Consider the following 14,823-nt stretch of genomic DNA (forward strand, 5'->3'; position numbering starts at 1 on the left):
TTTTCCGTAACCATTATTGCTTTAAACCATTTTTTTTATTTATTAATAAAATTAGAGCCCACATGATATCTTTTTCATTGGGTCTAGTAAGAACTAAGACCTGTTTCATAGTTTAAACAAATTTTTTTGGTTGAATGGATCGGAAAGACCATTTGATATCCACAAAAAATAGGTTTTTTCCGGTAAGATATGTCTTATCAGAAAGCTCCAAAACCATATTTTTCTGGTTGAATAAGCTGGAAAGACAATTGTACCCAAACTACGCCTCTTTCCTTCTTGGATTATTAATTTCTTTTAAATAATGTTTTATTTTTTTTATTTTTTATTGGATTATTATATGTTAATAAATATTATTTTTAATACATAATATTTACGTATTAATTAATAATATTTTATTGGATTATTAACTTCTTTTAAATAATTACTTTTTTATTTTCTTTTTATGGATTAATTTTTTATTGAATTATTATATATTAATTACTATTATTTATAAATATATAATAAATATTACTTTATTGGATTATTAATTTCTTTTAGTTAATTTTTTAATTCATTTTTATTGGATTAATTCTTTTTAGACAACACCACCATCATCCTAATATATTTTAAAAAACATCTCACCACTATAGGACATAAACTAGGTCAAGAATCACATGTTGAGTTATAAAAAGAAATTAAAATTGCTAAAAGAATAACAACGTAACATCAACTTGATAAAAAATAAACTAAAAACAACTTAATCGACATTCTATTTGGATTTTTAAATGATTATTGTGTAATTTTGATTTTATATGACAATTTGTATGTTTTTATAATTATTCAGCAAGTTCATCCATCATAGTATAGAACAATAGGGTAATATTATCATTTTTCATCATTCAACACATTCAAACGGGACCTAAGTCTGACTCGATTAGATTCTGTTTGATATTATAATTAGAAGCTTCTGATTCGATATTATAGCCCCTGGGATGTTTCTTACTTGGTTTGACTCAAATCTTCCTGCAAGTATTAAACAACCCCTTATACTTTTAACTCAATGTTAAGATGATTTCCTTTTATACTTTTATAACAATCCAACAAATCCCTATTCTAATAAAAGAATAAGTTTAATCTCTTATTGACAAGTGTCATACAATTAGGACTTCTCATTAATGTTATATATCACCTATCATGCCACTTGTCAATCTATTAATTATCCATTTCAATTTTCAAATTTCAAGTTTCCACTCTAATTACATTAAATTAATAATTGATTCCTCATTTTAAATTTCAAAATTTTAATTTTCTCACTTTAAATTATATTAAATTAATAACATTAGTTTGAAAAATAAAATAAAATTAATATAGATTATAAGGTGATATAACTTTACATATTTATTTAAATCATTGATTATAATTCCCTTTATATAACTAAAAAAATATTTCTTAAGTAATAATTTTTTAAAATAATTGATTAATAAATTTGATTTTTTAATATAAAAATTTAATTAATTCTATAACCGTGGTTCTCACAGGTTATAAACTAGTATATTATACATTATGATCTGTTCTTGTATCATGCCATATTTAGATCTATTACAACATTGTATTTTCAAAAATTTAATCTTCCAAAATAAATGTTAATAAGAATAATAAGAAAAAAAACACGATAGAAAGAAATGAAAGTACAATGGATTAATAGATGAAATGAAAGTAGATATTCATTTTTCAAACCAAATTCATTCAACCGACATTACAAAAATCATCATAGGATTTGTTCTAGGTAAAATTATAGACAATCGAACATATTTATGCTCACATTAAAAACATCAAAAACAGAAGATATTCAAGTTTTGACTGTTTTAAATTCAACATAACAATCGCACCACAAATCTTATCTTTTTCAGTCGTACAATCCTTCTTGTTCCCATATATCCACAAGAAAATTTACCATTTCCTGAAATAAAATTTATAAGAATGGAGTAAGTTACATTTTTGGTCCCTGAGTATGCTAATTTTTTCAATAATGGTCCCAAAAAGTATTATCTTTCAATGTTGGTCCTTATTTGAGGTTTTTCTAACGTTTTTGATCCCTATGTTTGTTGATTTCTTCTATTTTAGACCCAAAAAGTTTTCTCTTTCAGTTGTGATCCTTACATGAGGTTTTTCTAATATTTTGAACCCTAAGTTTAGTAGATTTTCTCAATTTTGACCCAAAAAGTTTTCTCTTGCAATTTTGATCCTTACTTGAGGTTTTTCTAACATTTTGAACCCTAAGTTTAGTAGATTTTTTCAATTTTGGATCCAAAAAGTTTTCTCTTGCAATTTTGGTCCTTACTTGAGGTTTTTCTAACATTTTGATCCCTGTAAAAGTAAAATGACAGTATTTTTGGAACCAAAACTGCAAAATCAGCTCTATTCAGTGACCAGAATAGTAATTTTACGAAAGCAAGGACCAAAAATGTTACAAGAACCAAAATTACCAGAGAAAACTTTTTGAGACCAAAATTTAAATTTAAAAAAAAAACCCAACAATGCTCAGGGACAAAAATATATAATTCACTCTGAATGTTGATCTTCAAAAAATTAAGACTTACAGGTAGAGGAATTGGTTTTGCAAAAGGCTTATTTGTCCCAAGCAAATTATCATAAGTAGCATTCCATCTAAACAACAAAAAGTCCAGTCAGATCATGTATTTGCCAAATTACCAAATTACCCTCAGAGCTTAACAAATTACCTAATAGCCCAGCTTATAACAGGTTCACGAGCTTTCTTATTCTTTTCAACTGTCTTTTCTCCAATCCATTGTTGTCTTGTCTGGTTCCAAAGAAGAAAACCTTAAAAACCACAACAAGTTTATAAAAATGTCAGATTTTTTTTTTTTTTTTACAGATTATAATATGAAAAAATAATAAAAAAAATACCATGGTTTATGAATTCTGAAGGATTTGTTGAAGAAGTGGATTGGGTATTATGATCCAGTGGGAGGTTGGTAGCTGATGTGGCAGTTATTTGAGAGTAATGTAGACTGCTATCCATATCATATGTACTGCTACTATAGAAATCTTCTAGAATACTAGGTTTCTTATTCTTATTATTGTTATTATTAATATTATTATTATTATTATTATTTGTGTCTTGAGGTTTTCCTGTTGGATTATTATCTGTAGTCACAAATGACGGCTTAGTACAACATCCAAGACACCGTCTGTTCTGTTGCAAAGAAGGTTTACAACCATAAAAATGGTTAGCATAAATCATATTTAATACTAAAAAAAATCATTAAAAAGAAAAACTTGACCAAAAATTAAGCATCTTACATGTATAAACCAACAAGGTAAAGAACGTAAGAGACTATCATGATAAGAATTCACAAGAATATCAACAAACCCCCATTTTTACAGGTTGTTTCTTTCTCCAATATGTTTGTGTTCTCAAATGTTAAATATAATTGCAACATCATGAGAATCAGAATCAAAGTTCCTTTTGGATTCATTTGGATTCATGCATATAAATGTTATTTCATTTGCTACTACAATTTTGCAAAGAAATCAAAAGGTTTAGGTTTCATAAATGTAAGCAGGGAGTTTCTAATTAGACAATGTTATTTCAGTTACTCTTAGAACAGACATAGTATTTGATAGACTAATAGCGCAGTTTTGCAATCGACAGGTTTAATCGAACAAGACGAGAGTGTGTGAGAGAGAGAGAGAGGGACACTGACCCCATTAATTCGATAATTTTGCAAACGCAACTGGAAACTGATCTGAAAATTTGCATCTAAAGATCAACGAAACAGTACGTCAAATAATGAAAATGGATCGCGTGAAAGCCGAATCGAAAAAGGAGTGAGCACAGTGACCTGAAAAAATCACCATAAAACATGAAAAGGGAAATTTGAAACTGTAATCGGAGAATTAGTTTAAAATTGCGAGATTTTGGAGCTTCAATTTGCAAATTGAAAAGGAAAAGAGAGAGAAGGATCTGAAACTTACCGAAGAACATGATAGTTATTGGTTGATTTGATGAAGTGCGAGCTTTTGTGTATGGAGTATTATTCTCTTTGATTGCCAACGCCCCATCAAAGTTGAACCCATGTCCATTTGGGTTCTTTCCGGTTCGCTTTACAACTATCCGGTTTTCCTTAGCTTCAAAGTTATCGAAATGGGTCCGGTGCAACCTTTATTTTTCAAAGAGTAAATTAAAGTTTTGGTCCCTATAGTTGACACTCATATCTAATTTTGGTCAAAAATTTGAAAATCTATATGAGTGGTTATCATGGTTGTGAAATCCATCAACGTTGGTACTAGGTTACCGTCAACGACCCTTGGATAAATACATGTAAAATGATGAGATTGTTGATATTTTATCTTTTTCTTATTGACTTTTTAGACTTATTTTAATTAGACAAAACTTCAAAAATGGTCCATGTAGTTTTCAAAAATATCAAGTTTAATCCCTAAGTTTAAAAAAACTCATAGATAGTTCCTGTGGTTTCAAAACTTTTAATGTTTAGCCCTTCCGTCTAACTCAGTCAGCTTTCTACCATTAAATGAGGGGCATTTTCGTCATTTCAATACCCATGGACCATTTATGAGGTTTTTTCTTATTTTAATTAAAAATAAAAAATAAAATTTAATATGTAAAGGGTCCCTCTCTCTCTCTCTCTCTCTCTCTCTCTCTCTCTTCATCTTTCCATTCGCGAAGCCCCACCATAAAACTCAATCGTCTCCTCCATTGTCTATCACTAACCACCGTACTCCACCATTGAGTTCCATCTCAATCACTTCCATTTTCATAACGAGTGGAGAGTCATGGAGAACTCCTATTTTTTTTAGGGCTTCTTCTCTCAATTCTTCCCTAATTTTTTCGCCTTATTTCCCCTAAATTTATCAATTCCTTTGATGGATTTCTTGTGAACTGTAATGGGTTGCATTGGTTCCAAACATGTGGTTAGGTCTTTCAATTCTTCCTTACACGATTCCCATTCTTTCAAGCATTTTTTGGGTCTTAATCACGGAAGAATCATGATCATGATAATAATCACGTTACAATGATAAGATTAGTAAGAACAAGGAGAATAACGTTGTTATTAATGATCCATTATCCGAAACTTCAAGTTTTGATTCGATCATTTTCAATTTTGGAAGGTTACCTGAAGCAGCAGAGCACATCGTCGACGCCGCTGGATGGCCCTCTTGGATTTGTCTCGTCATCGGTGAAGCCAATCATGGTTGGCTCCCTTTAAAATCCGATACCTTCCAAAGATTCGAGAGATACATGATACTATAGTGCAGCTCTTCATAATCCTAAAATTTCTTCAATTTCTGTGTTCTAGGTTTGTTCTAGGTTACAAAAGTAGAAAGGTAGGTTACAATAGAAAATCGTTCTAGAAATGATTTAGAATGCATTGGTTTGGGGGTTTCTTGAATTCTCTTAGCAGTGGTGATGGTATGTGTATATGTCTGTTCTTGAGTGTTGAAGAACAATCGAGTACATGAATGTGTGTTATGGTTGAGAGAGAGAGAGAGAGAGAGAGATGGGACCCCTTTAAATTTAATGTTTTTTTCTTTTTTTTTTTCAAAAAAATAGAAAACCTCATAAATGGTCCCTGGGTGTTGAAATGATGAAAATACCCCTCACTTAACGATAGAAAGTTGGCGGAGTTAGGCGGAAGGACCAAATGTTAAAAGTTTTGAAACCACAGGGACCATCTGTGAGGTTTTTTGAAATTAGGGACTAAACTTGATATTTTCGAAAACCACATGGACCATTTTTGAAGTTTTGTCTTTTAATTATTAAAAAAGGGCCCTACATGCCAATAACCGAACCTACGTCGGCCTATCCCAATCCCTACACTTGAACTCGTTGTTGGGTTCTACCAACTTTACTACTAACATCGTCCCCTACAATATGCGCTACATGTTCGGACCACGTATACTATCAATTAGAAACACGTATTTCCTCTATTATAATCCTTATGGAACCAACTGAGTCCTGAACTCGTACATCAACAATGTAATACATTGCATAGTTTTCAAAAGAAATTATGAGAGGATTTTCCACTATCTTAAATTAAAGCCACCTATCGATAGGGGTTGAAGGTGAGTTATAGGCAGTTCGAGGAGAAATGAATGATGACCGAGATGAATACATAGGAGATAAGGATGGTAAAGATGATAATGGGATGGTGTTGTGTCGACAGAGATGGGTATGTTGGACCTAGGTTCAACGATGATGGGTGGTCTTCCTTAGATTTGCTAACGGTGACTAAGATATAATGTTGGGGTGGGTTCCATTTCCCTCGGTTGTAAATATATGTGGAACCCATGATTATCTCTCCAAAAGAGTCATTGTGGAGAGAACGGAGACTCCAACATATATAACCACTTATATTACTGTGTCGTACCGATGTAGGATACACTAACATTCCTCCTTAAAGTAAGTCAGAGGCTCGATGAGGATAGACATAGATGTGCTGAGCCACGGGAGTGCGAGACGCCGATTCTAATATCATGTAAATATATGTGGAGCCCATGATTATCTCTCCAAAAGAGCCTTTATGGAGAGAAAGGGGACTCCAACATATATAACCACTTATATTATCGTGTCGTACCAATATGTGATACCTTAAGATCGGTGGTGTAGCCGGTGACTAAAGTTGTAGGTTTCGACACCATAGGTGATATAAGGGGAGTCCATCGTTGGAGTTGATAGGAATGGGAGAGATAAATAAGGGTGATGTAGAAATGGTTGATTGATGTGGTTGTTAGCGATTTAGAGCTTTCTTTAAAATCTTATAGAAATAGTCCATAAAGTTAATAAATATGTTAATATAACAGAAAATACAAAAATACAAGTATAATGGTCGCCTTTATCTTTTTTCTTTACACGTTTTTAGTTATTTTCATTAAATAAATATTAAATATGGTCTCCACCCCTACCCTCTCTCCTTTCCATCTACGGTCACCATCCAAGAATAGTAAAAAGGGAACCTTTAGTTAAAGAGGTTCTCATCCTTTTTTATTATTGGGGTTTGATGACTCTTATTGGCAGAGCCAGTTGGGGGCTGTTAGATTTAGCCCTGTCGAAAATACTCGATACCCGAATTACTCGTCCGATTTTTTCGGGTATCGGGTAAATTTTTCCGGGTAAAAGGTACATTTTTTGGGTTTCGGGTATACCCGAATTACCCGAATTATTTTAATTTTTTTTTTGTAGAGCTTGTACTATATAGCAAGTATTTGATCACTCTTAAACTAACTATCATTATTGTAAAACATGAATCTATTTATTATGACAATATGACACTAACAATATTAATAGTAATTGTTTATATATCATCATGTTCTTTAAAACTTAACTGTTTCTAGATTATAGTTTTTATTGCAACTAACAAACTCATTATGTTGACGAAACTTCAAAACATGACAAAACTTATGGATACAGTTATCTTAAACATTTTAAACTTTTAAATTAAGATCTTTAAGTATTTGTTTTTTTAACATCTTATTAGATTAGATTAAGTTGTTAAAAAATTACTTGATATCTCATGTATTATTGACTAAAAAATCTCATTGTTCAAAGCTTGAGTAACTTCGTTTGTGTCTCGTTTGTTTATATAAACAAGACTAACAAAGCACGACGTATTTATTTCATTAAATTTATTTTCAGATGAAATTAAAAAAAAAATCTATATTTCGGGTAATACCCGAATTACCCAAACCCGAATTTAGTTTAGGTAGGGTAACATGTATTTTTTCTAACATGAAAAATCCGAATTACCCGAAACCCGAAAGAATTACCCGAAACCTGAAAAAATTACCCAATCAACACCCTAGTCAGATTCTACCTTTCATCTCTTTGAATCGATGTAATATAGATCATATCTAAATGATAATTACTTACCTTTTCAGCCAACATCGGTAAACATTTAAAACCCAGAACTCCCTATATGTTTAAATGGAAATTGATGTAATATAAAATCACACATATTAAAATATTAATGATTACGCTTACTCGCAACCCTTTTATTAAAATCACACATATTATGAAAATCGATGCAATATGATTATACTCGATCCCCATTATTAAAATTGACACAATACTATAGGGCGCTCTCTATTTAATATTAGATTATAACCCGTGGAAACCACGATGTTGTTTTTTATAATCATTATATAGACAAAAAGTAAAATAAAATATCCACAAAAATGTAGTGTGCCTTTGATCGTAAGAAAACATGAAATAATGTGAAGTTTAATAAATTACAATAATGTACTTTCAAAGTACATTGTTATAAGTTGCAAAACTGTTTTAGCTATTTAAAAAAAAGACAACAATATAAATGACGGAAAAAAAGGAAAATAATATAAATGACATTGTTGCTATTAGCCAAAATAAGTATAATTTTATTGAAAAAATGAAAGAGGTAAATAGGCATTTACTTTCTAGGTGTATACAATAAAAGTAGTTTAATGGGCAAAACAGAAATAACATTGTACTTTCATGAGTAAAACAAAAAATAGCCTTATACATTCATTGACAAACCAAAAATAACATTGTACTTTCTATGGCTAAGAAGTTATTTGTAAACTTAAACAATTATAAAATTGTATTTAAAAAGTACAATGCTTAAATAAGAATAATGTGAAACTATGACATTGGCATTTGTTACTTAATAAATACATAAGTTCATAAGTTGAATACACTATACAAATAATCAAGCAAATGGTAAAAGAAGTAATTATAAAGTATCGGTAATCAACGTATAAGTAGCATAATTTAAATAAGATACAAAAAGTACTATGTTGTTGTCGTATTTAATCATATAAAATGTTTTTTTTATGTTCTTCTAGTTTTTCCTTATTAGACATTGTACTTTTAAAAATAACCCAAAAACTTTGACTAATTTTGGAATTCACAGTTTTTCATTTAATTTTGAATATGTTTCGAAATATATTTTCTGTTTAACAGCAGCCTAGATTATAACAATGTAAACTTATATGATTTTTCATTTAATATCATCATACTTCCTATTTATGTCATATTATATGTATGTTTTCCGTAAATAAAAAGTACATTGGTATAAATTGACTAATTTTTGAACTCAGAGTGACATGCAATATAATTTTATAATTTTATATAAATGGCCCCTGTAATTTCTAAGTTAAGATAATCGCCCCATTTTCCTAATAAGAAATAAATGGCAACCTATTTTTCATCTATAACAGTACTTTCGTTTAATAGCATTCTAAATGCTTCATGTTATGCTCTATTCTCACTTTTAGCTATCCATGCTTCCTCTTCTTCACCTAAGAGCTTGCTTCTTTAGAGTAACAGCCTTCTGCTAATAGACAGTGAAAACTAAGCGAATATAGGTAAAAATCAAAACACGTTGCCCATTTTGATGTTACTGTAATAGCTCATCCCTTTCGTATTAAAATCACTTTTCTCCATTGCCTTTTTTTGTCTCTATTCTCAAAAATCTTGTATGCAACCTTTTATGTCATGGTCCAGGGTAGATATCATGCTTAAAATAATTAATGATAAGGTTTTGTAGTAAGGAAATTAAAATAATGAGTTATATCAATCCTTAAATGAATTATGCTGTTTTGGTTTAGTTAAAGACCCGGATTTTAAGATAAGTGGATGGTTGATCAGTGGAAGGGAGCCAGGGACAACATAAACTGAATTATAACATCCTTATGGCAACCTTACCAAGCCCATAGTGATAACATCACTATATTAAAGTTGACCAATAATGATTTCTAAAGAAGACAAATTTCATAAAACTACAAATTTCAAAAACGGATAAAAAATCACAACATGACCAAAGAAACCACCTGATGCTGAAACATGATTTATTACCAGGTTTAAGCTATTGAAATGTACAAATCTCTAATAATTTTCTAATGATAAAAAATAAAAAAAAAGCACTAACCATCAAATAATAATACATAAAGGTGAGAAATTATTTCTTACCAAGGAAATAAATTTTCATTTCAAGCACATCAGCATAGATTAGATCAACACATAATAAAAGAGAGATGAACCTACATTGGCTTTCTTTCCCTACGCAAGAAAGTAAAAAAAAAATCAATGTTTTACTCAATAACTTTAAATAGCATAACAATACTAAAAATGAGACAAAAATGTCACCTAAATTTGAAGGGTTCAACTAAGTGGAAGACCTAAAACGTTCACCTCAAGAAAGTTATGCCAACAAGAAACGATTTTCCCAAATAGGCACTTATTTGTTACTCATTCAATAGAAAAAGAACTTTTAATTTACTTAGAAATTTCATCAAACAGTTAGTCTACGAACTTAAAAAGTAAAAGTCATACCGATGATTTTCTTCAAACCTTCTAGCAGGTGTTATCTCCTAAGATAGCTAAAAGTATGCAGCAGGACTTCATCCTGACACCCAAAAAAGCGCATCATGAAACAAACGTAGTTCTAAGATGGTTAAAAGAAATATAATGTCTTTTCTTCTTCTTTTTCCATCTTTGTTCCTCAGTAAGAAGACATATCGGTATGTGGAATGAAATATTTAGACCTGCTTTGAGTTATATTATATTTCATGATGGAGAGAGGATTAGAAATGGTGCTTTCAAATTCAAATTCTAAGAACAGTCATAACAATCAGAAAAATACATTTGACTTACATCTTCAAGTACAATCACAAAATTATAAACATGAGAAAACTGAATTCATTAATAAATGAGAAATCAAAAGACTTACATCTTAACTCTTAGTCTTCAATGTAAGATGCAAAATTGATGAACACAAGAAATGGGTCTTTGGTTTCTAAGAAATTATCAAAAAACAAACATGTGTTGTAGATAGTTCCTTATGGTACATTAACTGAGAGATGAAGAAACATATACTTCTTGCGATTCTTCCTTAACACTGTACATGTTCAATTACTTCTTCATATTAATATCAAAACACCAGATACATAGAATGGTTCACTTTCAAACCATGGATGGAATGAAAAAATTGTTTCACAATGTCATAAACACACACAATAAGCCTTACACAATAAGCCTTACACACAGACCAGCGAGACAGATTAAGTACCTGATGGTTCCAATATTCAAATGTAGAAGAAGAATAAATATTGAAACAGACGCTGAAAGTTCTCCCAAGATGGCAATGAAAGTGACGGTCTCTCAAATTTATGGAACATAATTACTGAGGTATATAAGATGGGAAGTGATTAGGGAATCAGTTTAAATTTTTTGAAATAACATAATTTTGCTGATTTAATGCCTGATTGATTGGAATTAGTTAATAGTTGTTAATTTGAAGGGCTGATTTTTAGGAACAATTCATGGGTAAGCAATACGGGAGAATAAGAAAAGAGAGTGTAGAGAGGATGACACGTGGCAAGGAGAGGTGTAGAAGATGACATGTGTCATATTTAGGTTTTGTTTATTAGAAGAGGTAGATAAGGCTATTTTTATTTTTTTAGAGTAAATTACGTGAATGATTCTTATGGTTTGGTAATATGCATATTTAGTCTTTAACTTTTTTTTTTTTAAACTCGGTGTAACACCTGATCTTTGAAGGTATTATTATTTTATTTAAAATTTAATTTCAAGATATCTTACCGTACATTAGGCATAGGTTAGTCCTCAAAATTTTAGCATATTCTTTTAGAATGAGGTAGACCAATATTCTTTTATAATAAGGTTGGGGTGATATTCTTCCCATGCCAACACATACAAGAGATAGACTTATACTCTTGTGCCATTACTTGTAATGCAAAGAAAACTAAGTGGGTCAGGTTTGGGATCCTGGTGAGCATATAGGGTTTTCAACCCACAATAATACAATTATTATATTCAATCATCAATCAATCAATCAAATTCCCCATTCCCTTTATCTCCTTTATTTCTTAAGGATTTATCATCAAAATCAACTACACATCATTCATTCATTACTAAGGGTTGACCTAAGGAATTGGCATAAAGTCCATTGCTACATGAGGCGCGGCTGCCAGGTTTATGACATTCTCTTTTAGGCGCATCGGCCGATGTTATCCTTTAAGCACATCTGCTAGTATTATCCTATAAGCACATCTGCTAGTATTATGACATTCTCTATTTGGCGCATCTGTCGACCTTATCCTATAAGCGCATATGCCAGGATTATCCTATAAGCGCATCTGCCAGGATTATCCTATAAGCGCATCTGCTAGTATTATGACATTCTCTATTTGGCGCATCTGCCGACCTTATCCTATAAGTGCATCTTCCAAGATTATCCTATAAGCGCATCTTCCAAGATTATCCTATAAGCGCATCTGCTAGTTTTATGATATTCTCTATTTGGCGCATCTGCCGACATTATCCTATAAGCGAATCTGCCAGGATGTTACGACATTCTCTATTTGGCGCATCTGCCAACATTATCCTATAAGCGCATCTGCCAAGATGTTACGACATTGTCTATTTGGTGCATCTACCAATATTATTCCTAAGCGCATTTGCTAGCATTATGACATTCTATTTTAGGTGCATCTACCAATATTATGCTTAATCATCTTTCATACCTCATCATTTACCTCATCATTTTATCACATACCAACTATCTCATCTACCCATGTTCTACCCAACATATTTGTAGATATAAAATACATATATAGTTTAACTCATTTAAAAAACTATATAAAACATCCATTCCATACTCATCTCAAATAAGCAAACAATGTATAAACACATAGCACGTATTTCATTGCAAATACTTTATATCTATGTGTTAGAAGAAAGTAACTGCACACTCACACAAAACATATACTTAATACCTCCAAACAATACTTGTATTAAAATCGTGTTTTGAAAGGGACTATACACTCACACATATAAACAACAATATATATAAACACATAACACATATTTCATAGCAAATACTTAATATTTATGTGTTAGAAGAAAGTAACTATACACTCACTTGATCAGAAGATGATCGGACAGCACTACGGCTCTAAGAGTAGTATTCTTCGGTGAAATCGGGATCACCTCACACACTGAACTGCTCGCGGGCAGAGCTCCGGCTCAGAAACTATTTTCTTCTCGGGATCTTCGGGCTTCGGGACTTGCTTCGGGTCTCGGGATGATACCGGGCTTTGGGGGTACTTCTTTGCACGTAAATCGAGGTAATATGGGTGAGAGAATGGTGAATTAGCAACCTTGGCTGGCTGCCCCTTCAAATTTATTTATAGGGCAAAATTTTCATTTTCCACGTCGTGGGCACTGTTTCCACGTCATGAGCTTGGTTGTCACTACATGCGTTATCGCAAGTTGGGTCTGGCAGACTCCAAGAGGCGTCAGAAAACATGCCAGGTCGTGACCACTGATTTCACGTCGTGGTCTCTGACAGTTTTGTGGTTTCGCGCCCCGAACTTTAGAAATTCATAATTTTTGCATACAAACTCTGTTTTCGACGTTTTTATATCGACGCGTAGGTGAAAACAAGATCTACAACTTTCATTTATACTTCATCGGCTAATTTTGATTTATTTTTATTATATTATTTTTATACTCCCTCCATCCCAAAATTATAGTTCATCTTTCCTTTTTGGTTTGTCCCAAAATAATAGTCCACTTCTAAAAATAAATAACATTTTTACCAAAATACCCCTTCATTATTACTTAACCAACTAAACATTTAATTGGACATTAAATGCAAAGTAAGGACAAAACTGTCATTTTATTATATAAAGTTAAATTAATGTTTTTCTTAATCTGTGTGTTTTTTGTTTGTGGACAATAATATTGGGACGGAGGAAGAATTATTTTTAGTAGGTCGAGACAGGAAAACTCCGCTAGAAATTCATAGCTCCTTCATCGGATGTCCGTTTTCATCTGTCTTTTTACCGTTGCACTACTAATAACGAGATCTTCGATTCTCGTTTAGATTGTTTCGGCTAAAAACCGCTCGATCTCAAATTAAGTATTCGGGCTGCATATTGCTAAGCTGAAACTTCGGAAAATTGTAACTTCTTCATGCGAAGTCAGATTTGGGCGTTCTTTTTATGCACGCTCTCGGTTTAACGAACAATATGACTTTCTTTTAGATCACTAAGGCTAAAAATCACTCCAACGTAAATTCATTTTTTACGTCATTCAGTGTCGTGCCGGTTCTGTCGCGAAACTTTGACAGGTCATAACTTTTTCGTTATAACTCGGATTTCGACGTTCTTTATATGTACGGAATCCTTGTAACATATATTACAACTTAGTTAAGATTATTCATCCTAAACAATCTTATATCAAAAAGTCATTTTTAACGCTTATCGTCTCTAAATTGACTAGCCCTGGTCTACGAGGGTTACATTATCCTTTATCCACCTACTTGTTCATCTTATTCATCTTTGTTCTTATCACTTGGTTCTTAGAAACCAATCAAATAGGTGAATTTCCCGAAATTTAATTTTAATGCATGCATCAACTCTAAGTGTTTTATTAAAAATGAAAAATTACTACGTATAATATGACTCTTGTTATTACCTTTTACTTAACATATCCCATATTTATTAAAAAAACCGGAATACAAAACATCTTCTTCAACCCGACCCAAGTCATAAGCGACAAACATCCAATTTTCTTTTTTGTCTAAAGTTGTGTGTTATATCTTCTTTCTTTTTATAAATTTCTAAGATGCCTTCGGAAAATCAGAAAAGGGCTATGCCAAATGTTGCCTTATCTCATCGACAACTAGATAGGTTAGTATTTATAATTATGATGTTTGATTAAACTTATATGGTTTTATTTATTTATTTTTTGAACAACATGGTTAGTACATGGGATTGAATCCAAGTGGTCATCCTGGT

The 14,823-nt window shown here is 31.6% G+C and overlaps 1 protein-coding gene across 2 annotated transcripts; it reads right to left on the reverse strand.

Moving 5' to 3' along the window:
- Nucleotides 1–1,685: 1,685 nt before the first annotated feature.
- LOC145058914 (uncharacterized) lies at nt 1,686–4,131 on the reverse strand. 2 transcript variants are annotated; one of them, XM_079006798.1, is made up of 6 exons: nt 3,979–4,131; nt 3,708–3,845; nt 2,908–3,191; nt 2,721–2,820; nt 2,580–2,646; nt 1,686–1,939 (listed from the first exon to the last, which is right to left on the reverse strand). In XM_079006798.1, the coding sequence occupies exons 2-6, from the start codon at nt 3,761–3,763 to the stop codon at nt 1,886–1,888; spliced, it is 561 nt and encodes a 186-aa protein (XP_078862924.1). In that variant the 5' UTR covers nt 3,764–3,845; nt 3,979–4,131; the 3' UTR covers nt 1,686–1,885. The 2 variants fall into 2 exon arrangements, with proteins under 2 accessions (XP_078862924.1, XP_078862925.1); XM_079006799.1 differs by having other exon boundaries at nt 2,908–3,196; nt 3,979–4,130.
- Between the last annotated feature and the right edge of the window lie 10,692 nt (nt 4,132–14,823).

The sequence above is a fragment of the Lactuca serriola genome, chromosome 6 (genome assembly GCF_051521515.1).
Source record: "Lactuca serriola cultivar US96UC23 chromosome 6, Lser_US96UC23_V15, whole genome shotgun sequence".
Taxonomy (NCBI): domain Eukaryota; kingdom Viridiplantae; phylum Streptophyta; class Magnoliopsida; order Asterales; family Asteraceae; genus Lactuca; species Lactuca serriola.